At 36.7% G+C, this 27,993-nt stretch overlaps 1 protein-coding gene across 2 annotated transcripts in view; it reads left to right on the top strand.

Moving 5' to 3' along the window:
• mkrn1 (makorin, ring finger protein, 1) overlaps positions 1–27,993 on the top strand; it is a 77,446-nt gene that overhangs the window by 19,729 nt on the left and 29,724 nt on the right. Inside the window, exons 2-3 of one of the 2 annotated variants that reach the window (XM_069903598.1) lie at positions 1–129; positions 19,596–19,840. In XM_069903598.1, the coding sequence (XP_069759699.1) occupies positions 1–129; positions 19,596–19,840 (374 nt within the window). The remainder of the gene's footprint in view (positions 130–19,595; positions 19,841–27,993) is intronic. The other variant, XM_069903599.1, reaches the window with a different exon arrangement.

Below are 27,993 nucleotides of genomic sequence, written 5' to 3'. Positions count from 1 at the left end.
GTATTTCATGCATGGAGTTTGTAAAGAAGGAAACAATTGCCGTTATTTCCATGACCTTACAACCAGCAAGCCTTCTCTGATTTGCAAGTACTTTCAGAAAGGATGTTGTAGTTATGGAGATCGCTGCAGGTAAGGAGCATCATACCTTGGCAGCTAACTAGCACCAATTTCTTATTTCTGGTTTGCATTGAATGTTTTTATTTTAGAAATTGATAAATAATTTTCTGTAAGTTGATAAGATAACTCTAATGTGATGCAGTTGAATGATATAATTTAACATTTTATTCCATCATTTCTCATGGATAGTGCCAATAATTTCCACAAGCAAGCCCTTGCTTGTCATCAAATGGCCAAGGACTGCTTGTAAACCTTTTATGTAAACCAACAAGGTTTACATAATTTTGCTGTGTTTGGTGGATGTTGCACTGTCTAGGAATTGAACAAAAATCCTGATTATACCAGTTGACTAAATTGTGTTTCTCATGTTTTAATCTAAAGATATCAGAGTATCTAGTAAGGATCTTTACAAAACAAAGTTGGCAGCTGCAATTTCATATATTGCTATGCAAGAGTGCCTAATAATACCTAGTAACATTGCATCTTTCTGACATTTCATTACGAGGACTGTTGAATGTTTGGGTACTTTTCTAATTTATCAGTGTATATATGTTTGCTGTAATCACACTTCACGTAATCATTCAACATTTGTACAAGTGGAAAAGTGATATTTAAATGCCTTGCTGGGAATGAAAATGTTATGAAATTTTAGTACTGTATTGAGATTTGCTTTTGCAGATACTAAACAAGTACTGGTAGTTTTTTTTCCCCTACAAGGATACAAATCCTTTTATTTGTATTATAGAAAGTTTTTGTAGTATATATTGTAAGTCTTGCATTTGAGCCCAAATCTGTCATATTTTAATTTTGAATCTGAATTTTTTGAGATTTTCAGAGAATCTAGAGCATCTATTGTGAACATGAAAACTATGGTTTTAGATTTGTCCTTGAAAAGTAATAACACTTTCAAACAAATACAATGTCACTGTCTCTTAAGTTTCCATTCACAAAAAATGAACTGATATCCTTTAAAAAGTTTTAAACTTTTAAACACCACAGATGATTTCTCTAAGCTGTTGCATTACTACCACCCATCACAATTATGGCAATTGTTTGGTGTACCTTTCTTTTAACATCTGAAACTTCATGATCTTATCTTCTCCATTGGTCTCACTTTTAATCTGCATTATTGCATAATGTTTTTGAAGTAAACAAGAATCTTTCATGTGATGATATATATACTGTATAATTTTGTGGCAGAATTGATAAGATGGAATTTTAGTGTTCTAATAAAATTGAATGGAAGAAACATTGTTAAAGAAAGAAAAGTCATGGTTGTTGTCAGAATTCAGGATAAAATAGTAGTAGTTAATGTACAAAGCAGCAGGCGAAGCAGTATTATCCCAAGATGATAGATCTCATGGAATTTATTCTACAAGTAGATTTTTTTTTTAGAATCACATTAAAGGGAGAGATAAAATGGGCAAACATCAATCTATTAGCTTTGTGTCAGTCATGGGAGAAAATTCTGGCAAATCTATGACAATAAACTTTATATAAAAAAAAAGTTAAAACATTTTAAATTTTGACCTACAGCAGGGTAATAGGCCATCTCGGCCCACAAGTCCATGCCACCCAATTAAACATACCCTGTACGTTTTGAACAATGGGAGGAAACCAGAGGCCCCGGGGAAAACCCACGCAGACACGGGGAGAACATACAAACTCCTCACAGACAGCGCGTTATCATTATTGGAATTCGTAATGAAAGATGTCTTCACAGAAGATGGTTTCATAGGGTCACAGAGTAGCATGATATTTTGAAAGAGAAATATTTTTACCAAATGTTGGTGTTCTTGAGGAAATGACTAGCAGAATAGATGAGGGGGAGCCAGTAAATGTTATATATTTGCATTTTCTGGAGGCTTTGGATAAGGTCCCATTCAGGAGGTTGGTCGATAAGGATGGAGCACATGAAATCAGGGGTGATGTACTGAGATGGGTTTGAAATGGTTAACAAAATGCAAAGAATGTGGTTTTGCATGTTGGCGGACTGTGTGTGTATACTTGGGTCCCAGTTATTCACAATTTTTGTCAAGGATTTCGGTGAGAGGACAAAATTCCAAGTTAGCTCATGAAGTCCCTTTACATCCTTCTCCCTATTCACAATCCCATTTAAGTTTTCATCAAGAAGATGTAGACAGTGAATAGGCAAGAACATGTTGAGGGAAAATGCCATATTATCCATTGAATGAATAAAACCAAGAAGTGGGGTATTTTGTTAAAAGGTGACATATTGGGAAGTGTTAATGTTTAAAAAAAAAACCCAAGTATCCTACACAAATTACTGAAAATCATTGTGCATTGGCAAGCAACCAGTAGTTAGGAGGGCAAATAATATGTTTGCTTTTACAGTAAGCAGAGCAAATGAATCTTGCTGCAGTTACACTGTCTTCTTGAGATCTTGAGTTTTGGTTCATTTATCAATCAAAAACTTTTGCACCTACCCCCATAGAATAAAAATTTACTAGATTGGTTTCTAGGATGGTGTCACATGAGGAAGAATTGAAGTGAACTCAGTCTGTGGTTTAGAAGAATGAGAGATAAGATTGAGAGGTAATCTCATTAATTATATTAAGGCAGATATGGGTAGCATGTTTGCCCCTGGATGAGGAGTGTAGAACTGGGAATCAGTGTCTTAGAATGAGGGATAAGAATGAAGGCTAAGTTTAAATATTCATTTATGCAGTGGCATGGTAAATCTTTTGGAATTTGAAACCTTGGAGCTCTGTGGAAGCTGAGTGAGTTCATTTGAAATGGTGATTGGTAAATTTTGATATTCAAGAATTTGAGACGAGAGTAAGTCCCGAGGTAGTAGATTGGGCATAAACTTAATGAGTGGCAGAACAGGGTTAAAGAGCTAGATGGCCAACTTCGACTTCTGATCATATGTTCACAGTGAAAACATCAATCAGTAGAGGACAATGCAAATTTCTTAGAAGGCTATTTTGTAATAAGAGCCATTTGCAATTGAGCTTTGGTTTATTCAGACAGTTCATTTAAACCTTCTCTGATATATTTATGAGTAAATATCAGTAGGTCCTGATACCTATGAGAGTTCTAAGATCAAAAAGTGCTTGGAGTCACTGGGAATGTAGTCAAACCCAAATAACCCACTCTTTGGAGATCACAATGGTTCATCAGGTTCCAGTGCTCCCTTTCAACTCATTGGGTTCATGAGAAATGAATAATGCTGTGCAAATTTTTTTTAGAAATAAGTTTTGTGTTTTAAAGTATTACTCGGAATAATATTTAATAGTGTGCCAGTCCATCATCACAAAAGTCTACAGCATGCCAGATTCTCAGAATTTAGTCTACTGTGGTGGTTGCAATTGATACTGCGTCAAAGGGATATCTACTGAAGATTTGTGAAATTTGTAACGCGAGTATAAGGCTTCCTGTAGCTTGTTCCATAATTCCTTAAGATCTTGTGTTGAAGATCTTCTTTCTAATTTTGGTAACCCTTTCCCCAATAGTCCATAAATTTATTAATCTCAACCTTAACTTGATTCATTACTTGGAAGCATTCTGAAGTAGAGAATTTCAGAGACATGTGATACACTGAAATGACAAAAGTTCAGCAGATGACTAGTTATTTTCCTTTCAGATCAAGTTATTGGCTACTTCTTAGTCCCTGTTTTTTTAATTTGGGAGTGTGTTCATTTATGTGATTTAGTTTGCCATTTGCCTTCTTGGTGAAGGCACTGCAGTCTGCTCAGTAAGTGAGCTGGAACGGAGAAATAATGATTTTAAAATTTTACAGTTCATATGAATAAGCATTGAGAAGCAATGGGGATTATGATAAATAACTTCAAGCTGAACCCAAAGATAATTTCAGATATGCTGAATCATGGAGAAAGTTGGAGAAACATTAAATGAACTTTTTATTAAATTTAACAAGTTTAATCGCATAATAATGCTAACACATCGAGTTAATTCAATTGGCTTAAATGTTTTTCTGCTGATTTTCCTTTGTATTTAGCATCTGATATCTCTTATGTCAGTGTCCAACAATAGTCAGTGAGCATTGATGGATTCCTGTTGCCCCATTTCCAAGATCGCAAGGTCCCGGTGAAACCTTTCGCCATGTTCGTCAATGACTGCACCAAGATCAGCAGGGAAGAAGTTCAAGTGCGAATGCAGAAAATGAATTTTCAATAACATGTTGCATTTCATGGCTTTGTATGCTTGAAGCATATTAAAAATATAACAGGAAATGACAAAAATGGGTTAAATCTCAATAATAGTATGTGATAGAAAATTTTGAAGATGATTTTTGTGATCAGCAGCCCAAAATCCAGAAAATGCAATCAAAATGTTCAGGAAGCAAAATCTTTGTTGTCCTATGTTACTGGATTCCATGTATTAATGAGAAAGAATACATCTTTAAACTTCTGTTGGCTTCAGATTAATTAAAGATTACCATAAATTTAGAAGGACTGAAATAAATTAGTGACCAGTGCAATTACTTTGCTTCAGGTAGCTAAGGCTTGTATTTTATGGGCCAATGAATTGTTGGAGCTGTGTACTCCGTCAGTGTATTTTTCAGTTTGTCAAGATCATTCTAGTAAATGGGATATAGTAGTAAAGGTGATCCTTTAAACCCTATGCTTTTCTGTATGCATTTAATGGGAAATACCATATTTTCACTTGTATAACATGCAGAAAATCATAAATTGTGCAAAAATATTTATATAAGGCATGGGTATAGTATTCTAAATTCTGACTGGCAAAAGCAATTTGCATTTAAATGAGGCATGAGACAAAGCACATGCCAGTATCTGCCTCAATTAATCTCCTGCAATTAACACCTAATCAAGTTCCCTCAGAAGTGTCAATTGTCCATTGTATAGGTGATATTCTGCTGCAATACATTAAAAGGCGAATCAATTAAATAGATCCATGACAGGCTGGCTTCAGAGTTGAGCAGGATTTTAATTCTAATGTCTCAAATCCGAGGCACTTGATATGTTAATCTCCTTGCTCTGGCTCTGGGCAATTAACACTGATAAAGTGCAGTGCCCTAGTCAGAATGTCCTGTTTATAGAAATACTATGGCATTCAGTACAATGAGATATTCCCAAAATCAAAATTTCCCATGCCAGCTATAAATTGTGCCCATTCTTTTATTTCCTCTATTATATTCTCATGCTTGCTATAATATTCCCACACTCATTATAAATTGCTGGTTCGACTTTCCCATGCCCACTAAAAATAGTGTGCGTTCTTTCAAGATGTAAAAATATTCTCGAATAAGTGCACACATAAATCATGCACATAATGCGCACGTTATATGTGTAAAAATACAGTAATTGCTTAATTGCATTGAAATGGTTATTTTTAATGTATGTGCTCTGAAGGCTTGACTGACATCATTACTACTTTTGATCCAGCTGATTTAGCTGTGCTTTCAATTTACTTTGTAGTTCTTCTTGCCTTGAACCTGCAGTCCTTACTTGTACCTTTTTTTAGTTGACCTCTGTGTACCTGTGCTCTTGCTGCAGAGTCCAAAATCTGTCCAAATAAACAGTGCCAACAATTTCATGTCATTGCCCAAAGCTAATTCTGAAATCTTGAGTATATTTACAGCAGTAAAATGTGACTAAACATGAATAAAGAAATAAATCTGACAGATGCACTCGGGATGAAATTGCTTCATAACCTCTTGATTAAGGTTTCTGACTTGAACCGTTGGCAATTTTTCTACCATTGATATTTTTCAACCAGCTGAGTTTCTCCTGTAGATTCCGGATGCTGAAATCTGGAGCAAACCAATCTCTTATGTGTTCCCTGCAATGAAATTTCGTGCACTCGTGTTTGTTTCTATATACACGAGAAAGAATTTCATACCCGATGAGGAACTGCATTTTGTAAACGGCTGTAGGAGCTAATTTATACATACCAATGTTTCATTGACTAAATTAGATAACTGAACAGTTACTGTTTGGTGGTGTTGGTGCTGTTACTACAACATTTGTCAAACTCCATCCCCTGCCATTAAATCTTACCAGGCAAGTAGATCTTGATCTTCCCAGCATTGCCAAATCACTGCCTCTTGCTGCAACCGGATCTATTGAATAGTTATTTGAGTAAAATTCCACACTTGAACTCTGACTATATTGATAGGTTATACTCTGCTATAACATTGAACTCTAGGATTTATTGACCATTCTGTGTATTTAAAGAAATTCGGCTCCGAATCATGGGTCCTCTACCGGCATCACCTACGGCTCCTAGAACGCTTCCACCAGCGTTGTCTCCGCTCCATCCTCAACATTCATTGGAGCGACTTCATCTCTAACATCGAAGTACTCGAGATGGCAGAGGCCAACAGCATCGAATCCACGCTGCTGAAGATCCAACTGCGCTGGGTAGGTCACGTCTCCAGAATGGAGGACCATCGCCTTCCCAAGATCGTGTTGTATGGCGAGCTCTCCACTGGCCACCGTGACAGAGGTGCACCAAAGAAGAGGGACAAGGACTGCCTAAAGAAATCTCTTGGTGCCTGCCACATTGACCACCGCCAGTGGGCTGATCTCACCTCAAACCGTGCATCTTGGCGCCGCACAGTTTGGCGGGCAGCAACCTCCTTTGAAGAAGACCGCAGAGCCCACCTCACTGACAAAAGACAAAGGAGGAAAAACCCAACACCCAACCCCAACCCACCAATTTTCCCCTGCAACCGCTGCAACCGTGTCTGCCTGTCCCGCATCGGACTTGTCAGCCACAAACGAGCCTGCAGCTGACGTGGACATTTACCCCTCCATAAACCTTCGTCCGCGAAGCCAAGCCAAAGAAGAAGAAAGAAAGAAGAAGATAATATTTGAAGGCAAAGATAAGCAAACAGGTTTATGCTCTAGCTTACTCAAAAGAACTCTTTAGAACTACTAGATACGATGCGGTCGCCAACCATGAGATAAATTGATTATAATAAGGGAGAAATTTTATCACAGTGCATCATTTTGCTGGTATTCTTTTTGTGTTTGAAGCATTCACCTTGTTTCACAGGTTTGTGGTTTGTCTCTTCAGTTAAAATCAATATAGACGCACTTTGCTGAAAATAAAAAGGCAATCGAATAACTGCCAGCCATTTCTGTTCTCCCTTGTGCTCACCCAAAATGGTCGTTCAACAATGCTATTGCAGTCATGTAATGCCAACAATTTGAACCATCAGGAATTGTTATACAGTAAAAATCCCTGGTATGCAGAATTCAAGCAACTGGCAACCCCAAGCAACTGGGGAAAAAAATGGAAGAAATAAATACATTAAAAAAAAAAAAAATAGGAATAAATAAAAATTTAAATAAAAGTTTAGCATCCTTGTCCATGATATTAGCCCTGAGGTTGAAAGAGGAGATGGCTTCAAGTTATTAGGAATAAAAATCTACAGTGACCTGACCTGGGACAAACATATCGGTGTGTGAAAATCAAGATAATGCACTAATGCCTTGACTTTCTTAGAAGGCATTCAAAGGAAATTTGGCATGTTACGCTGTCCCTCAACAACTTCTATAGGTGCACCATTGAAAGCATACTGTGTTCAAGATCGAAAGAAACTGAAGTAAATGCAGTTCAGAACCTAACAAAAGCTTCCCTCCCCTCCATGGACTCCATCTACAACTCTTGCCGCTTGGGGAAAGCAGCCAAAATACTGAACAACACAGCACATCTCTTTTCCCTCGGAGAGAAAGCTTAAGAATGTGTTAGCACACACCAACAGGCTTAAAGATTTCCTTCCCTGCAGCCATCAAGCTTTTGAATAGACCTCATTACAGTGCTACCATGCTGTCCTTGCTTGGTGTTAACTGATCTTCCTTCTTTGTGTAAATCCATAGCCTGTAAACTGTGCACTCAGGCAAAGCAGGAAACTGCCAAAATGTTTGGCCTGGAAGTCAGCCTGAAGAAAACTGAGGTCCTCCATCAGCCAGCTCCCCACCATGACTACCAGCCCCCCCACATCTCCATCGGGCACACAAAACTCAAAACGGTCAACCAGTTTACCTATCTCGGCTGCACCATTTCATCAGATGCAAGGATCGACAATGAGATAGACAACAGACTCGCCAAGGCAAATAGCGCCTTTGGAAGACTACACAAAAGAGTCTGGAAAAACAACCAACTGAAAAACCTCACAAAGATAAGCGTATACAGAGCCGTTGTCATACCCACACTCCTGTTCGGCTCCGAATCATGGGTCCTCTACCGGCACCACCTACGGCTCCTAGAACGCTTCCACCAGCGTTGTCTCCGCTCCATCCTCAACATCCATTGGAGCGCTCACACCCCTAACGTCGAGGTACTCGAGATGGCAGAGGTCGACAGCATCGAGTCCACGCTGCTGAAGATCCAGCTGCGCTGGATGGGTCACGTCTCCAGAATGGAGGACCATCGCCTTCCCAAGATCGTATTATATGGCGAGCTCTCCACTGGCCACCGTGACAGAGGTGCACCAAAGAAAAGGTACAAGGACTGCCTAAAGAAATCTCTTGGTGCCTGCCACATTGACCACCGCCAGTGGGCTGATAACGCCTCAAACCGTGCATCTTGGCGCCTCACAGTTTGGCGGGCAGCAGCCTCCTTTGAAGAAGACCGCAGAGCCCACCTCACTGACAAAAGGCAAAGGAGGAAAAACCCAACACCCAACCCCAACCAACCAATTTTCCCTTGCAACCGCTGCAATCGTGTCTGCCTGTCCCGCATCGGACTGGTCAGCCACAAACGAGCCTGCAGCTGACGTGGACTTTTTACCCCCTCCATAAATCTTCGTCCGCGAAGCCAAGCCAAAGAAAGAAACTGTGCACTACTTATGGTTATTCGTCATGCTTGTGACAACTTCTTTGTTCACCGAAGAACCCTTCTCACTGTACTCAGTATTTTGTGACATATTTTAAAAATGTAATTATACTTGAGATGAATAGTAGGAAATTTAGGGTTATGGAGAAAAGGCAGGTAAGAAGAGTGGAGACAACAGCCAGAACAGCCATGAACTTATTAAATCATGGAGCAGGCTGGACAGGCCAGAGACCTGATCCTACTCTTTCTTGTGTTCTTGCACAACAAACTTTTGTGATACTCCACCTCATCATTAAAAAAAAATAATTTTTCAATAATTTTTTAAAATAATTTTGCCTTTCATAATGCAAATGATATAACAAGGCAATAGACACTTTTAAAATGTGCTATAACTTTGAGCTCAAATTTCTAAAGTGCCTCTTTGAGATTCAAGTTGCTTTAGATTTAAAATGTTTCTAACTCGATTTAAAGGAACTCGATTTAAAGGAACTCGATTTGAAAAGAACTCGATTTGAAAAGTAATTGAAATTTCTAGATATTTGAATATGTAAGGGATTCTTTTTGCCAAGTTGTTAAATGAAGGCCCCATTTTCCCATCAAATAGATGTAAAAATCCAAGAAAATACTTTGAAGAACATTGATTTACCAATTACTAGTATTTTAACGTTCCATGCAAAGTCTTAAAGAAATTTGATTTATCACATTGGTAAGAACATGCACTGATTGGGTGTGTTTTCGAACAAAAATTCTGTTGCTTAATTGACTGCAAAACATCCCGGGATTTGGATTACAGAAGCCATTCATAAATATAAGTCAGTTCTTCTAAATTAAACCAATAGACCCATCTGTAGGGGATCGAAGAAAGGGAGTAACAGTTAATCTTGTGGTTTGCTATAGTCTCAATTTTCCATGTTCCCTGAAACTATTCAATTCATTTAACGTGAGTAATTTAACTTGAGGGCATAGTACAGGATCAGGCACTTTGGCTCATGAGATCGACATCAACCATTATGTCAATCTAATTTGTGCCAATCTAACTAATTCCATCTGCCTGCATGTACATTATATTGCTCTATTCCTAGCCTGTTCATGTACTGTTTAAACATTACTATTGCAGTTTGTTCCACATACCTGCCATCGTCTGTTGGTGGGGGTGGGGTGTGAGGGGAGGTTCCTTCCAGGTGCTTGTTAAATCATTCACTTCTCGCCAAAACTTGAAGGCATCCAGCAAATATATTTTTCTAATTCAGCATTTCTGGGCTCCTTATTTCCATTTTCAACTAAATTAATAGATAATTCAATGGTTAAATATGAAAATTTGGGCACAATTTAGGAAATATTCTGCATTTCATAATTTTTCTCTGAAATCCTATCGTATCCAATCACTTTTTTCAACCCTCTTTACATGGCAATATTTTTCAGAGATGGTATAGAGAGGGTATTCGAAGCTTTAAGTATCTGTTCATTGATGGATATTTTGCATCATGTGAACAGAATACTGCTAAATTTAACTTGACCAAATCTTCTTTCTTTCTTTGGCTTGGCTTCGCGGACGAAGATTTATGGAGGGGGTAAAAAAAAGTCCACGTCAGCTGCAGGCTCGTTTGTGGCTGACCAGTCCGATGCGGGACAGGCAGACACGATTGCAGCGGTTGCAAGGGAAAATTGGTTGGTTGGGGTTGGGTGTTGGGTTTTTCCTCCTTTGCCTTTTGTCAGTGAGGTGGGCTCTGCGGTCTTCTTCAAAGGAGGCTGCTGCCCGCCAAACTGTGAGGCGCCAAGATGCACGGTTTGAGGCGTTATCAGCCCACTGGCGGTGGTCAATGTGGCAGGCACCAAGAGATTTCTTTAGGCAGTCCTTGTACCTTTTCTTTGGTGCACCTCTGTCACGGTGGCCAGTGGAGAGCTCGCCATATAATACGATCTTGGGAAGGCGATGGTCCTCCATTCTGGAGACGTGACATTTGCAAGTCTAGCATTTTCTTGAATCGCAAGTTTCTAATTTCCCAAGAGAGACTGAATTAAATCTTGTGAGTTTTTTAGCTTCTTGTAAAGGTTTAATATCCATTATTTATGAGAAATTATTATGTTTAAAGCAGACTTCGTTAGTTAAAATTAAAAATGCTTGGGAACAGGATTTAAATTTGACTATATCAGATGTAGTTTGGGACACAATTTTTAAGTTGGTTAATAGTTCTTCATTATATGCTCAATATTGTCTATTAAAATTCAAAATTTATCTAAGGCTAAATTGTCTCGGGAAGGCTTTTATTCTGATATGACTCCTTGGTGTGACAAGTGTAAAAGTGGGGAAGCGTCATTATTTCATATATTCCGGATTTGTTCTAGTCTATAAAAATTGGAGAGAGGTTTTCCATACGTTATCAAAAATTTTCAATATAGATTTAACACTGAATCCTTTGGCACAACTTTATCTCTGGTTCAGAGTCATGCCATTCCTTTTGCCTCTCTTTTGGTGAGGTGTGCGATTTTACTTAAATGAAAGGATGCTGCCCCATCTACTCATGATCAGTGGTTGCATGACATCATGTCCTATTTGAACATGGAAAATATTTGGTATTTAATTAATAATTCAGATATAAGATCCCAGAAGTAATGGGGGTCATTTATGACTCACTATCTTACTTTATAATTTTACTCCAATGTAATTAAATTGTCTAACTTGTGTCTTTTCCATGTTCCTTATTTTAATTTTTGTAACCTTCGTTTTACTTTTAATACCATTCAGATAAAGTATCTGGCAATGCGGTTAGGTAAGGGGTCTGAGTTTTTCTCCTGTACTATCTTCTTCTTTCCTCTTTATTAGAATTTTCATATTTAAAATATGAATTATGGAATGATTTACAATTTGTATGTTAGTGATATATGGAATGTTTATTTAATTTATGCAACTGTCCATACTATCTTATTGACTTGTTTGTACGTCCTTTATTAAAATCAATTAAAATATTTTAAAAAGAAAGTCGTCCAGTTTTAGATACCTACCCAGGTGATAAAGACTATGAATTAGTTAGTCTGCTGTGCTTCAGGAAGAAAAGTCCAAGCCTGCCCAGCCTGTCCTTGTAACTCAAGTGCCAGATGTCCAGCATTGGCAAGTCCTCTTGAATTATTTCTATATCCTTTCTAATTTAATGTGGTTGAACTTGCCAAAATGTATTACCTCACACATTGGAGTTAAATTCCACTTTCCCATATGATCCAGACCTTGATGTAAACTTAGACAATCTACCTCACTATGCTACCAATTTTGTGTTATCAGCCAACATGCACTGACATTCATATCAATAATATTAGATAACAGACAACAATGGATCCAGCACATTATTAGTCATAGACCTCCACGCTTTAAAAAAAAAGCCCTCCACTATTACCCTTGTCTCCTACCACCATGCCAATTTTGAATTCAATTGGCTAGTTCACCCTGAATCCCAGGTGATCTAACCTGCTTGACCGGCTTAGTATGTAGGTCCTTGCTAAAGTCCATGTAGTCAATGCTCACCATCCTACCCTCATCAGTCCTCTTGATGACTTTTTAAAATAAAAAGAAAACTATCAAATTTGAGACCTGATTTCCCACATACTGAATCATACTGGCTTTCCCTAATCAGTCCTTGTTGTGGTGGTCGATCCTGACGCTCAGAATCAGGTTCAGGTTCACCCCCATTTATGCTCCACCTGTACTTCCTGGCTTGCCCTTGTACCCTTTCTTCCATCTTCCAGTCTTCTGGTACCTAATGCTAGGGTCTCAATTTCTTCTGAAACTTTTTATGATGTCCAAGGAAATGTTTGGTCAGATTCTGGTGATTTATCCACCTTAATGTGCTTGCACTGCTTTGAAATTTAGATGTGGTCCAAGACATTGCTACTTATAGAACATAGCATAAAGAACATTACAACACAGTACAGGCCCTTTGCCACATGATGTTATGCTGACTAAAATAAACCAACTCCACAATAACGCAAAATTTCCCTAACATATATTTATTTATTTTTTTCTTGCAGCCATCTATCCACCTTTTCTAAGCCCTTCATAATTTTGTGTAGCTCTATTAAGTCACATCTCATCCTCAGTTATTGTAATTCCTTAATTTCCACTTTGAGGATAGATGAGGTATTCATTCAAGACCTTACCTATCTCCTGTGGCTCCACATGTTGATGACCTAGTTGCCCTCTTTTTGCTTCTTTCCTGGGATTTTCTTTTTTTTACCATGTCTGCCAAACCAATCTAATTTCCTTTTCTTGCTCTCCTGATATCCCTCTTGTCTTCCAAACCTTTTCTCTAAGAATCATCTTCCCTGGCATAATTCTTTGGTTTGTTCTTGATGTTCTTGAACAAAGGAACAACAACGTTGCCTGTTCTCAAGTCTTTTGGGTTCATGCTTGTGGCTAATGATTAGATGTCTGACAAGGCCCCAGACATCTCCTCTATCTCCCTCCATTATCCTGGTTTAGATTGCATCAGGTTCTGATGACTTGTCCATCTTTAATCTTTTACATTACTATCTTAATGTCAACATGTCCTAGAATATTGATCTACACCTCCCTGATCTCACCATCATTCACAGCTATCTCCTTCATAAATGCTAATATGCAGTGTGCATTTAGTCTTCCGCCATTTTACCAGTTTCACGAAGACTGGTCTTGATCTTGTTCATGACCATTTCAGACTTTCAGAATTATGATTGCTAATCCCAAAATGCTTCACCATTTTTGAGAACCTTCCTTATTTCTGAGTTCTATGTATTTCTGCTTGTTAGATGAGCCTTTCAAAATTACCTCTTCATTCTCCATGATTTCTCCCACCTCTTTTGTGTCACTTTCAGTCATATCTGAATCCTCAAATGTTGTGCTACCCAGCCCTATTAGTTTTAAAAAGGTCCATAATTATCAAAACCTTTGGAGTTCTTAAAATGTCAGCAAATTGAATTTTTTTTTGCTGTTGCGTTTACATCCTATCCAGGCAAGTCAACTCAACTCCCAGCAAGTAGTGGAATAGTGGCAAATAATTATTGTGAAGGGTTGCGGAGGGCATCAGTGCTGCAAGCATTGGCGTAGATGGAACCATCATTTTAGTGTGAAGTTCTCAAGATAAACGTGACCAATAGGAAAATATATTCCTGTCTTATCTGCAGGCTCGTTCTAGTGACTACACTAAGATTATCCTCCATGATTCAGTTAGTGTGCTGAATTTCTTGAGATTTTTCAATTCTCTCCACTGGAACTTTAGCTTTCCTCTACATATCATCATTTGATTTTTGAATGGTATCTGGCTATGATTAACACGTCAGTGGAGGCACCCCTAGTTTAAAGGGGAATACCATTTTTTTCACTCTTATAATGCGCGCACACATATAACGCAGAAAATCATAAATGTGTGGGGGGGGGGGTTAGTTTTGTATAACACATGGGTGTAGAATTCTAAATTTTGACTGGTAAAAGCAATTTGCATTTAAATAGGACATGAGTCATACCAGTACCTGCCACAGTTAATCTACTGTATTTAACACCCCAATCAACTCCTCCAGAGGTGCCAACCGCCCAATTATATAGATGATATCCACCTGCCACATATTGAAAAGCTCTGGAGAGGAATCAATAAATAGATCGAAGATGGGCTTCAGAGTTGAGGAGGATTTTAAATTCTAATGTCTCGAATCAGAGGCACTTGATGTGTTAATCTCTTCCCTCAGGGACAGGCCTGGGCAATTAACAGTGATGAAGTGTTAGCTCTAACCAGAATGTCCTGTTTATAGAAGTACCATGACATTTAGTACAGAGGTATTACCAAAATCAAAATTTCCCACGCCTGGTATAAATTGTACCCATTTGTTCATTGTCGCAGTTACATTCTTATGCTTGCTATTATATTCCCACACTTGCTAAAAATTGCTGGTTCGACTACAACACATCGTGTTGGGGGGAGGCACCTTGTTTATAAAATATGCATTAATGTGCGTGTTTTATGCGTTAAAAATACAGTAATTGCCTTGATTTTGGGTTCCCACAAAACGATTCCTGCAAATTTCTTTCACATTTTTCAAATGAAACTTTAAATTATTGTAAATATTTATACAGCACATTTCACAATCCTTGTAGAATATCCTGAAGCACCTTGCATCCAATTGAAGTATTGTCACAGTTGGAATGTTGGAAATGTGACAACTAGTTTTCTTCCGCAAATGGAAGTGTGACCATTGCCAGTTGTTTTCATATTGAATGAGGTTTACAGAAAATGGTTACCACACCAGTGAAAACTCTTGACTACTGTATGAATTATTGTTCTTGGATTTATCTGAGAATACAGGGCCTCAAATAAACTTCTCATTGAAGAAGTGGTTCATCAGATTTTCAGTATTTACTGCACTTTAGCATAAATGTAAATTTTGAGCTCATCTGCAGGCCCTTTCAGGTGGCCTGAACACCCCAGTGTAAAGCTGCATAATCTCCCCCCTTGCGGCTAAAGACATCCTCACCTGAATGCAACAGAGGCGCCTCCGAGGCGCCGACGCTAACCCTCCTCTGGAAGGGATTATCAGCAGACCCCGTTGCTCCGCTGACGCACCTGAATGTGCAGCCTCTGCCTGACAGCCCGCCCCCCCCCCCACCCCACACCAGTGGGCGGGGAGACCGTTGGCACGGTGGCCAGTGTGGGCTGTCACAGCCCAGTTGGCCGCTCCGGCACTAGAGCCACTCTCTGCAGCTCAAAATGCACCATAGAAATGGTGGTCTTCCTGACCCATAATCTCCCACACAGTTGGAACTATTGTGGGAAACAGAGGAGTTCTACTCACATGGGGGATTATGGGTTGGGAAGACCGCCATTGCTATGCCGCATATTTTTGATAGGTGTTGCTGCGTCACTGGTCGCCCCACCTCCTTCAGTTCCGGAGGTGCTATGAAACTCCTGGATAGGAATAGACCCTTTCAGGTGGACCAGGCACAGCTGCAAACAGTCTTTTAGGGCAGCCACCTGAAAGGTGAGTCTGCAACTTAAAAGCTGCTCCTGCCACCGCCCTAATTGCGGAGGGTCCATCTGAAAGGGCCATGTGGAATTAGATTTAAAACCAGAATCTTTGATTTTTGATTAAAGTATTAGCTACTGCACCAGAGTTAATATTTACTCATTAAATGATTATTTGTCTTATAATCTCAGCATGAGATCTGATTTTTGGGCTTAATGATGAACTGAGATGGAGTCCATTGTAGTCTCCAAAATAATCAAATTAATGACATTCTTTTACGTTGCTAATTAATTTGGAGATACAACATGGTAAAAGCCTTTCAGGCCCACAAGCCTGTGCTGTCCAAATACACCCTTGTGACCAATTAATCCCATACATCTTTAGAATTTGAGAGGAAACTGGAGAAAACTCCTTACAGCCTTGGATTTGAACCCAGCTCACTAGTATTGCAATAGCATTACTCTTACTGCGTTGACCCTTGTTCAGTGTATTGGATGCAAGCTAACTGCTGTAATTTCCATTTTATAACATTGCAGTATACTTGACATTAAAGATCTTTTGGAGCATTTTGTGGGGTTAAAAATTTGTGAAAATGGTGTCCTTTTAAAGGTAAAGAAACAACCAAATTAAAGGAATTCTCTCATCACAACTTTCAACTTTCCAGTTGATCTGTCCAACAGTAATAATGTGTACAATGTACAAGAAAGACTTGCATTAGCAACATTATTCCTTAATGATTGAGTTTGTTGGGCTTCCATTTTTTCCCACCTTACTAGAGTAAAAGTATGAAAATCTGAATGCCAGAAATACAGCTCACCTGAGAATCTAGACATCTTGAAAATTCTCACCAGAAATCTGGACCACCTAAGTAACCGGACCTCGACAACTCTGCTTTTGCTTGTGTGCATTGCATGTGTGTTTGTATTGCATAAGCACCACAGATATATTGCCTGAGAATACAGAAAATCTGAAAAATCAGACCTACCCATCCCTGAGCCATCTGGATTTTGAGACTTTTACTGTACCCCACTTCTTATCTGAAACTTTTTGGGCTGTGTGCATACCAATACATTGTCAGTGGGCTTTTCTCACATCTTGAACTGCTGCCTGGTCATTGGATCCACCTTGACAAGATGATTTTTTTTTAGACCATGAACTACCTTCTCTGTTGCATTGACTTTCTATTTTTTCAAATGAACAAGAGTTCTGCAGACTGTGGCATATAATGCATCTAGTTCTCAACTGTTCACATTGTGTTATTATTTGAACTTTGCATATTTGTGTTGAATTTCTGAATTGTTGAAGGAAATTGTGACGTATGATTATAGCCAAATATTTTATAGGCATATGGATTTCCAACTGAAGGACAAGATCATATTGCTTAAGTGTAGCATTCTGAGAGTAAATCCACATGTTATTTGTTGTGTTTCTTACTATATATTTCTGCCCATGTCCTGGGCTAACCATTCCCCTTCTTTCCACCCCCCCCACTCCCCTCCCCCAGCCCCCCCCCCACACACACACACACTCACTCACTCACTCACACACACACTCTCACTCACTCACTCACTCACTCACTCACTCACTCAAAGATTTGATACTTTTCTATGGAATTTTGCTTACTTTCTGTTCCTATGCATTATTTTCCTATTAAACTTTGGGCATTGCTCATTTAACAAACCTGTCACATGTATGAAGAAATAACCAAATCTAATGAGTTAAAGAAGGAGTTGGGAATTAAAATTGGTAAAGCTTGAAAAAGGTACAAAAATTTAGGTAAAAATGTTCATTTTAATCTAATTATACGTCCAATCATTGTAATTGATAAGGATGTCCCGATAATAGTACTTTAATATGATTAAGTAATAACCAAAATAAATTCCAACAATTACAAGAAGTTATAAAAATTTATCCTAAATATTGGAATTCATATTTCACTATTTTAAATGGGCAAATTTGGATACTTTGAAAAGGATCCTTTTAGGGGTAATACTTCACTCTTGTGCAAATTTAAGTTATAACTCAACAACTGGCTAAATTGGGCAAAAGTTAATATATTAGGTGTAGAAATCTCAGGATTTGAAATAAAAAAGCAAAAGATCATCTGTGTAAAGAGATACTGTCACGTTCAACTCCACTTCTGGTTATTCCTACACTGTTTCAGATCAACAGCTAGAGGTTCCAATATCATAGGAAAAAAAACAAAGGTCTTAAAGGGCATCCTTTCCATGTTCTCCTATAAACCCTAAACATTTTTGATTGTTGTGAATTAGAATTAATTAACCATATAATCATTTACGGAGCAGCAACAGGCCATGTTGGCCTTTTGAGTCCCCTCTCTTTGCTAAATATCTTTGAAGCCATAGGACATGAATATAGTAATTTAATCCATTTAATGAAATCTAGACCAAAATTACATTTTCCTGAAATAGCAAATAAATATTCTCATTCCACCCAATCACTGCTGGCGCTAAGATGTTTATATGTTCTCCCCATGTCTGTGTTGGTTTCCTCCCATGGGATTAATAGATTAATGGTCACATGGATGTATTTGGGCAGCCTGGTCTCGTGGGGCCTGTTACTATTCTGTATCTCTTAATTAAAATTAAACACATGTTCTATAATTACAATGTCCTGAAGTGCTTTACAGAAGTCATAGTAAATAAAATTTGAGACCAATTGCAGAAGTGGGTGTAGGACAGATCTCTAAAGACTTGGTCATGGAGGTAAGTTTCAAGGAGAAAGAAATGTCAAAGTTTTGAGTTTTGGGACTTGACAGTTGAGGCATTTTAAAGAAGGCAAGGTGCCAGAGTTGGGGAAGAAGTATTCCACTTAGTTGTTGAACTGTAGATTGGGAAATGTGTGATCAAACAACAAGAGTTTCCAATATTTTAAAATCAAAGCTTGCTGATCTGTGAGGCAGTGTAGGTCACCAAAAGAGATGAACAGGTCTTAGTCAGAATTAAGATAGGACTGTAATGTTTTTGTTCACTGGAGGTTTGAATGTTAAACTAGATGGTGTGGGTGTTGTCTTTGAGGCAACAAAATAATTGGATGAGGGTTTGATCCACAGAAGAACGGAACCAGGTGAAGTTGAGCAATCTTATGCAAGTGGCAGTGATAGTGAGGCTTGCTTTTAGGTTATTTATGACACCAAAGGTGTGAGTTGTAGTTTGCTTTCAGAAACATTTTGAAGAGTAGGATGGAGTAGATGGTGAAAGAATTTTTTTAAATTAAATACAATGACTGAACTGTAAAGAGAAATTTGTGCAGATAATTTTCAATAAAATAGCCATTTTTTTCTGGGCTATAAATTTCAGGAACTCTAGTTTGTCTTTAGAGGAAATGCTATCTAAATGTGCCAAATTATGCCAGATTTTAAAGTGTTAAATTACCAGGCAATTGAAATGTTTCTTATTGAAGTTTGGTACAAAGTTCTTCCCTGTGTGGACGCTTGATTTTTTTTCTCCAAATGGCACGAATATGGGCCAAGTTTAACTTAAAATCTGAAACAAGTAGGCTTTTGTGGAGATGGTTTTGTGAAATATAGAATAAAGTTGAGCAGTGAAGATGAGATGTTATGTTATTAAATGGTAAGGCAGATTCAGTAGCTAAATAATCTACTCCTATTATGTTTCAGAGAGAAATCTTTGTTATCACAGGTTAAAGTTGCATTAACTGTAACATCCCTAATTGATATACAGGTATGACCACGTGAAGCCATCAAAGCAAGGATTGTCGGAGGTTCAGAGTGGACCCACACCATTGATCCCGAAGGATTCTGCCACACCATCAGCTACTAAACTTACTCCAGTTGCCAAATTAAATGGTGAAATGAGCACAAAAACTGCAGTGATTGAGGAATCCAAACCTTCAACGGCAAGTTCAAATCTGGAGGACTGGGTTAATGCAGCAGAATTTATACCTGGACAGCCATACTGTGGACGAAGTAAGCTGATTCGACATGTTTACGTGCTTGATACTTAACAAAATAAAAAAACAAACAACCTACTGTAGTATTTCTCAGTTTACTGTATATTTCAATATTCAGCAGTATTTCTAATACGTAATGAACAGTTCTTTATCTGCTACTTTACAGAACAAGGGCTATGTAGGGCTAAGAAAATGGTTCAGACTTTTTTCCTTTGAGTTTTTGGTTTTAATTTGCTGAGATTTTGTGAGAATGGAGATTATAATATTAAACCAGCATGCCATCAGATTTGTGTGAAATGTTGACTGGTGAGTTTTGTAATTCTTTCTTGGAATTCCCAATCCTTTTTGAGGAGCAATTTTCATTTTCCCCATTACATTTTTTTTTAGGAATTCCTCCAGATAAAAACCACATAAATAAGGCAAAATAAAAAACTGGTGTAAAGTCAAATCAGTAGGAACTCTCAATTTTGGGACATTTTTGAGGCATTGCTTCCAGGAATAAAAGTATATAATTGCCTGTTACTAACCCAAGATTGCTTATTTGAGGAAGGGGAAATGTTGTGAGTATGTAACTACTTCCCAGTTTCTTTCCTGGGGTTGAAAACAAAAAGATAGCATCAGAAAAATGTCTTAGTGTGAACAAAATTGTGATGCAGAGTTGAACATGTTAATTAAAAGTGGTGTAGAGCTGCGTTTCATGACTTTAGGTTTACAGAACTGCTTTAGCATGTGAAAAGGATATTAAGTGCAATCAATGGAACAGAGCACTCTGGCATATTTTAGGGAACACTGAAGAGATGGTGTCGAGAGAGGTGCATGCACACCAGTGAATTAAACTACCTGCTTGTCATCATGTGTTGTCCAAAGTACAAAATAAATATATTTAAGGATTTTGTTAAAACCATACATTGGTTCATGAATTCTGGACATGTGTCATTTTAATTAACCAGCTAGGAAATTGACATATTCATGGAAAATAATTTTGTGGGTCATGCTGAGTTTTGCAAAATAAAATGGCTGATTTAAATTTGAAACATTTTCCCACAAGGCACTTTTTCAATCATTAGGTAATAATGCTCCAAAGGTTGGAGTAAGTGATTCTTTTTTTAAAAAAAAATTGTGTCCTTGAAGTTATCTGGCTCAATTCATAGAAAATTTATTCCACCTATCATTTACAAAATGCATCGTTTTCAAGATTTAACCTTGTGTTCAAATCTGGGTGTATAACAGCAGTTTTTAGCTTTTATCCTTGCTTTGACAGGCCCAACATTTTTTTTGTTGAAACATTATATTAATGATTAAAAAATTCAGTCATATTTATTAAATTTGAAGTTGCCTTTGGTTCTTTAATCAGTTGACTAATTACTATACGTTGTTTAACATTCAATTTAAGACAACAAAATACACTGTTAATAGAGATCCGAAATTCAGAAAGTGCTGAAATAGGGCATTATCTGGAGAGAAGAAGATGCTAAAGTTAACAACTCTTCATGAGTCATTCTCTCTCTCTTTCTCTCTCTCTCTTTCTCTCTCTCTCTCTCTCTCTCTCTCTCTCTCTCTCTCTCTCTCTCTCTCTCTCTGTCCCCTCATTTGTGTTTTTTTTGTTCAAATTTGAGGTGGAATCTTCCTGACAACTATCATGTAAATTCTATTATAAACCTCTTGGTCTTTTTTTTTGTGAAGTTTGGTTGCAGGTACATATATTAACAAGGAATTTCAAGTTCCTCTTTAGGACTTCACAGTTTCACCATTTGTAACAACGAGGCTTCAAGTAAAACCAAATATAAAGTTCATAAATAAGTTTACAGTGTTTGAATAGAAATTGAGAACTATATCCAAAATAGAGTATATTAATTTTATGTGCATGAGGTGGTAGGAATGAATTCTTGACCAAAAAGGTTGGTTATAATATCCAAGATGAATAATTTGGTTGTTTAAGCAAACAAATTTAGTTTTTTTTAATCAAACCACAAATTCCTTCTGCCAATATTTTAATTAAAAGCCCATCAACATGTGCAAATAGTTTTAAATTTTTGTCCAAAAAGATTAGTATATAATGAACTTAAAGCTCCTCATCAGATAAATAAATTAAACAATATTTCCTTTTTCCCCAAAAGGATTCTCAAGTGCCTGATCCTGTGTGACTGCTTGTGGATTGTCAGGTACTGAAGCAGACCTGATTGTTAACATGCTGCTATTGAAACCAGGAGGGGAAACTGCAGCTCCGTTTTTCCACAGTTCACCTAGTTTCAAGATGGCAGAGTTGCGAATTTTCCTAAAACTTGTTTTTTTTTCCATAATCTAACAGGGAAACTACTCTCCCATAACCATACAAATTTGAGCAAGTAATTATATTTTTCTTTGAAATTTCTTTGATCTTAAAAAAAATTGCACACTTTTTTAGGTTTTTGCATAGAACACATTTTCCCCATCCAAAAAGCAGCAGGCTTCTTCAAAAACTACTTTGAAATTCACAGTCCTGATATGATGTTACTCAGTTTGATTCTTTTTGTTATTGAATACTTGAAATGTAATGACCGTTGAAATAGAAGTTGTATGTGTCATCTTCACATTTATTTTAATGAAGTGTAAACTTTGATATGATCTAGAATTAGCATTTTAATATGCAGAGAGAAGTTTGGTTATTTTTAAAGAACTTGGGAGATTTTCTGTTAATTTTGATAATTTGATATGAAACTGTAAATTATAAAAGGGGAGGAATATTATTACAGTATACTTAAATGTATTATCCCATTTTGAGTATTGGCAAAGGAAAGTATAATCAGCCAAGGACCAGAGTATATGGTCTAATATGCCTGTAGAAGTCACTGAAGAAATCCTAGAAGGTGAGACTTTGATTGTCACCAGTGTTACAATGTGTCACTGAAAGTGAGAGTACATTTTAAATTTGTATTTTTGACACTTAAATATTTCCATTAAGTCCTATTATTTTTAACTGGTTATGCAAGCTTGTCTAGGACATGCAAGATTTTTCACTTTGGCAAGACTAAGGAATCAGAATAAAATTAATTTGTTTTTTGTGTTTCATGGTGGATTATAATTCATTACGTTGACATTTAATTTCACTAGACAGCTTTCCAGAGAAAATGTTTTCTGTAAGACATCTTTTGACTGGTTGTGTATATTTGGTAATGGAAGCATTTATTCACCAACATGATTGCAACAAGTTATAAATGAGAAGGATGCATTGAAATGGAAGACTGCAATCAAGCCATCATCTATTGGAATTGTTTGTACTGTAGTCAATTAACACTTTACCTGATGCCTTCAGCATATTATCAAGTTCTTTTTCCTTATCTGGCCAAATTACCAGATTTCTTTGCATTCCAGGTGTAGTTAACGTTATGGTGCTTTTCAGTATGGAGTATAATTTTTTATTACTTGTGAACCTTTTCTTGAGTGCATCTTGCATGCTATGCTATGATTAAAATTGTTATTTGTTGTGGTTAAGTTAAAATGTGATACGTATTTTTAAAATGTGTTAGCAGTTTCATTTTTTTTGTATAAAAGATACATGTCTTAAGAACCATTTCCATGCATTTGTAGTTATGAAAATATACAATCCTATTTCATTTAATTTTATTACTTCCCTTTTGTATGCGATTCATTTTTGTCTTCCCTGCTCTCTTATCTATTGAGTTAAACAAATTAGCTTGTAAATATTTTATGATGTGTATTGATCATACTTCCCTCAGGAGTCTAAGTTGAGATGAGCTTAGCTTTCCCTCCAGTGCCATCAAAGCACATACAAAGGAAACAATATTCAATTTGGATTTTAATGTTTTGCATAACATACTTTGTCCCTTGAAACTGTTCAAAGCATTTTATTATTTTCAGACTATGCAAGTTACTTTGAATTTTGCTTTGTTTTCATTTTATTTTTTTAAGTTTATCTCATAGTTGATGAATAGGAAGGGTTTTAGAATTCGTTTTCAATAATGGACAGTAATGCATTGATTCAACAGACGTGACAGGTTGCAGATTAATTTACTGTTTTATTTGCATAATTTAAATGACCAAATAGCTGATCATTTGGATTCTGAAAATCTTGGAACAGTTTCAATGTAAGAAATTAATTGATCAGCTGAGTATTTTGGACTAATTCTGTATATTGATTGAAGGGACTGACATTTATTTAGCCCTCAGACCACTTTACAAATGTCATGTTAGAGGGAAAAATTTGTTATATAAAGATCAATCCTATGAAAATGTAATACTATGCATAAAATGCAAGCTGGTGCCACTTATTTTTAGTATAGATTTTAATTATTTGATTTTAAAGTACCTCAAAATGTATGGCATGGCCATTCTTGCAAAACAGTGGTTGGAGTGGGATTGCAAACTACAGGTCTATGATGAAGTCAATATAACAATTAATATAACTATTTGAGCTAATAAATTAGATTTTTTTTGTTCTGGATACCAGCACCTTTTTTTTGTTGCCACTAACCTTTTTATTTTGGGTCAGTAAATTGCTAGAAAGTAATTCCTTGAAAACATTGAGGGATGGCTCCAAGTGTATCTGATCAGCAACTTGAAAATAAATCAGACACTCTAGTAGTTCAAAAATGGCAAGATTCATGAAGAATGTTTTTGTCCAGCTATTTGGCAAATCACTGGTTAAATTGTTCATATTATTGTCTTGTCTCTACTGGATTTGTGAGCCTACCTCAGAACTATGTTCTTTATTAAACAGAAAGGATGTTGCCAACTGAAAGAATGTGGTGCATTTTCAAATAAGATAATGTTAAACTTTCCTGATCAGTTTGAATGTTTTATTTTAAAAAAAGCTATTCCACTACATACATAGTTTACTACCTCTTTACCGTCAAGGAATCAGCCTCTAATCAAAAGCTGACCATACTTCCATGGCATACCTTGAATTGAGAATTAATTCAAGGCATATGTTTAGACTTGGTTGTTGCTGAGATAGAAGTGAAGTTGTACCTTTCAAAAATTCGTTGTGTTGACTGATTTAGTGTACAACTGCCTACACTCCATAACTGATGCCATATCGAATGCCACACAGTTTTGATTTTTTTTCCCCATTTTCATTTTATTATGAGTTCATCTCATTGTTGATGAATATTATGAGTATTAGAATCCATTTATAGTCATGCATCAATTCAACAGAAGTGACAGGTTGCAGATTAATTTACTCTTTTGTTTTCATAATTTAAATAACCAATCAGCTGATCACTTGGATGTGAACATCGTAGAGCAGTTTCAATGTAAGAAATTAATTGATAAGATGAGTATTTTAGACTTGCTATGTTTTGATTTGAAGCAACTGACATTTGTGTAGCTCTGGTCTGGTTTGAGGCAGAAATTTGTAACATAAAGAATGTAAGATCAGAATTGCTTCCAGTTGAATTTGGAGAGAGGATAATAGAAAATAAGCTGACAAATGGGGCTGGTATCAAAGCCAGAACATTGAATCTTTTGAGTATAATACCCAAACGTGCTGGAAAACTTAGTAGGTCACGCAGAATCCCTAAGAAGTAAAGGGTAACCAACGTTTTGGGCTTGGGTCCTTCGTCTTTTGAGGAATGGGTTGGTATTTGGTTTGGTTAAGTAGTCTATGTCAGTTAGTAAGACCTTGGTTTGCTGAGAGTGTAGAGATCAGGGAAAAGGAATTTAAAGTTATGTTTATTAAGGAAATAAACTGGTGCTGCAGAATGATTCTGAAATAGTGTTCAGAGGAGAGCAGAAACAGTAGTCCTTGATACGGCTCAACCATGAAATGCTATCCAAGATTTATTCAAATGTGATATTGTACAATTAAAGGCGAGATGGTTTTTAAGCTAGCTGTTGAAGTCTTGTGGCAAATGACTAGCCAACGCTAGACTGTTGAACTTTGATAGCAAGTGTTAAAGGAATTGATAGTGGAGAGGGGTGAGGATGCTGGTTTGAGAAATAGTCAGATAAGGATGATGGGAATAAGGTTGTAAAAATGTCAAGACTATGCCAGCCAATTTTTTTCATTTGAAGTACCTCCTCAAAACCATGAATGATTAAGACTAGTTTTGGGAATCAACAGCCAGCAGCCATTTTATCTGCACTATTTAATGATATTCATAATGATAAAACTAAGTATATAGCAATTTGTCCTTAAATGAAAGCTTGATGTTAGTAATGTGACAATTTGATTCCGCTCATCAGCTAATTTGCACAGCTTGTATTTGCAGGCAGTTGGAGTGAACCTAATCATACTTGACTACATTTAGACATTGAATTTCCATTTCTGAACAGAGATACAAAAACAATTTTAAAGCTTAGAATTCACTATTTTTGGATGCAAATGAGATAACAGTGGTGGCAGAAAACTTGGTGTTCTTCTGAAATGAGCTGAATATTTTTGGATCTCATTTAATGAGAATTAAGTAAGCCTAACATTTTTGTAATGCTTTGCTTTTCACATTTCTTGTTCAAGTCTATATTGGATATTTGTAACTACAGTCATTCCTATAATTCCAAAGTGGTCAATAGAAAATTAAACATGGTCAATTAAATAACTTCAGGGTTCACATCTGGACTTGCCTATTTTCATCATACCCAGAATCAAATTTTATGAAATTTATTGATTGGAGTGATCAGTGCAACACCAGAGTAAATTAATATATAATGATCAATCACTCTGACAAGTGTGCATTAGAAAAGGTTTACTTTATAATATAATGCATTTGAGAGAGCTGCATTACTCCTTTCAACCAAGTAATTTAAATGTCACGAATGCCCAGGAATTGATAAAGTGTACACGTCAATACACAATTGTGATATAGCTTTAGTTTTTAAGAGAAAAATGTCAAAAATGTTGATCGGTTTCAGGATTCATCTGTTCTGATGAGAATTGCGAACATTACTGATTATTTTGTATCTTTTCCTAATACTGTCAAAGCACTTCCATTACAATAGTGGGCATAGAGAATAATTTTTGTCATGTGTACCTCAGCAAAACCATTTTAATAATTTTCATGGTACGAGTGGAGATGATTGCCCAAATAATTTTCCAACCTGATTTTCCAGTCACTGACTAGTGCTCAATCATGTAGTCCTCTATCACATATATTCAAATGCTCATTAAATGCAAATACACTTTTTACATTTGAGGAATAATGCATGAGCCTCATGAGGTAAGAAAGTATCCTCCAAATATATATAGTAAGGTTTTTCTTTAAATTTAACCTTTTTGACTAAGTATTTTAACTTGGTGTATACTGTTAATGTTAAAGCTTCTATCGTTCCAAGTGATCTAATAATTTTATGCAATCCACATGATACTGACCATCTTAGCGGTTAGTTTCATCTGTATGAGTAATGTACAAGTGATCCCATGCTTTTCATGATTGAACTTCTTTTAGCTTGGGCTTTGGTTTTAAGCATAAAGGTATTGAAAACTAAAGGCATATCCTATTATAAAATTCAAAGCATTATAAATGTATGGAAAATATTGAGATACCATGACTGGAGTAGTATTTAAGTTTGCTTTAAGAGTAATGTGTAATTTTTATTTGCTTGCATTTGTAAAGTGACCTCCAATTATGATACAGCAGCTAGGATCCATCCTTAAAATGTTTAGAGAATACCAAGATTTGTTTTATTCCTAACACTTCAGAAATAATCATAGTTGTTATATTTCTTTGATTTAAATAAAAAAAATAAAATCAACCTCCTGTGGTTTATGCTGCTTTTATGGATATTGATGAGGTGAAGGGCCCAGGAAACTGCGACTCTGGGAACTTGGCATAATTTGGATCCGTGTATTGCAAAATCTTCCTGGGGATTTGCTAATCTTTTGAATTCACCAAATACTGTAAAAGGCAATAAAAGCATTTGGTTCACACTAAAAGTTAACATTGATACATAGTACATGGTTCCTTTGGGATGTCATAAATGTGAATGTCAGCTGATCCATCACCAGCAGTTTTGCCTGTTCTATTTGGCTTTCTGTTGCAGCACTTGTCCAGTGGCTTCACTTTGTATCATTTCTCCATGGTAGGGGGGGAGGGGGAGAAAGGAGGGAATTGAACTGTCACCTATTTAACTGTAGAACTCTTTGTATGGAATCTCCTAAATAACACTTCACTCAAACATCTGCTCGAACTTGTCCAAGGAATTGAATCCAAACAAAATAATAAACCTTTTAAC

This window comes from Narcine bancroftii, chromosome 11 (assembly GCF_036971445.1).
Source record: "Narcine bancroftii isolate sNarBan1 chromosome 11, sNarBan1.hap1, whole genome shotgun sequence".
NCBI classification, from domain to species: domain Eukaryota; kingdom Metazoa; phylum Chordata; class Chondrichthyes; order Torpediniformes; family Narcinidae; genus Narcine; species Narcine bancroftii.
Note: the sequence above shows the minus strand (reverse complement) of the source record. Positions and strands in the feature narration are given on the sequence as shown.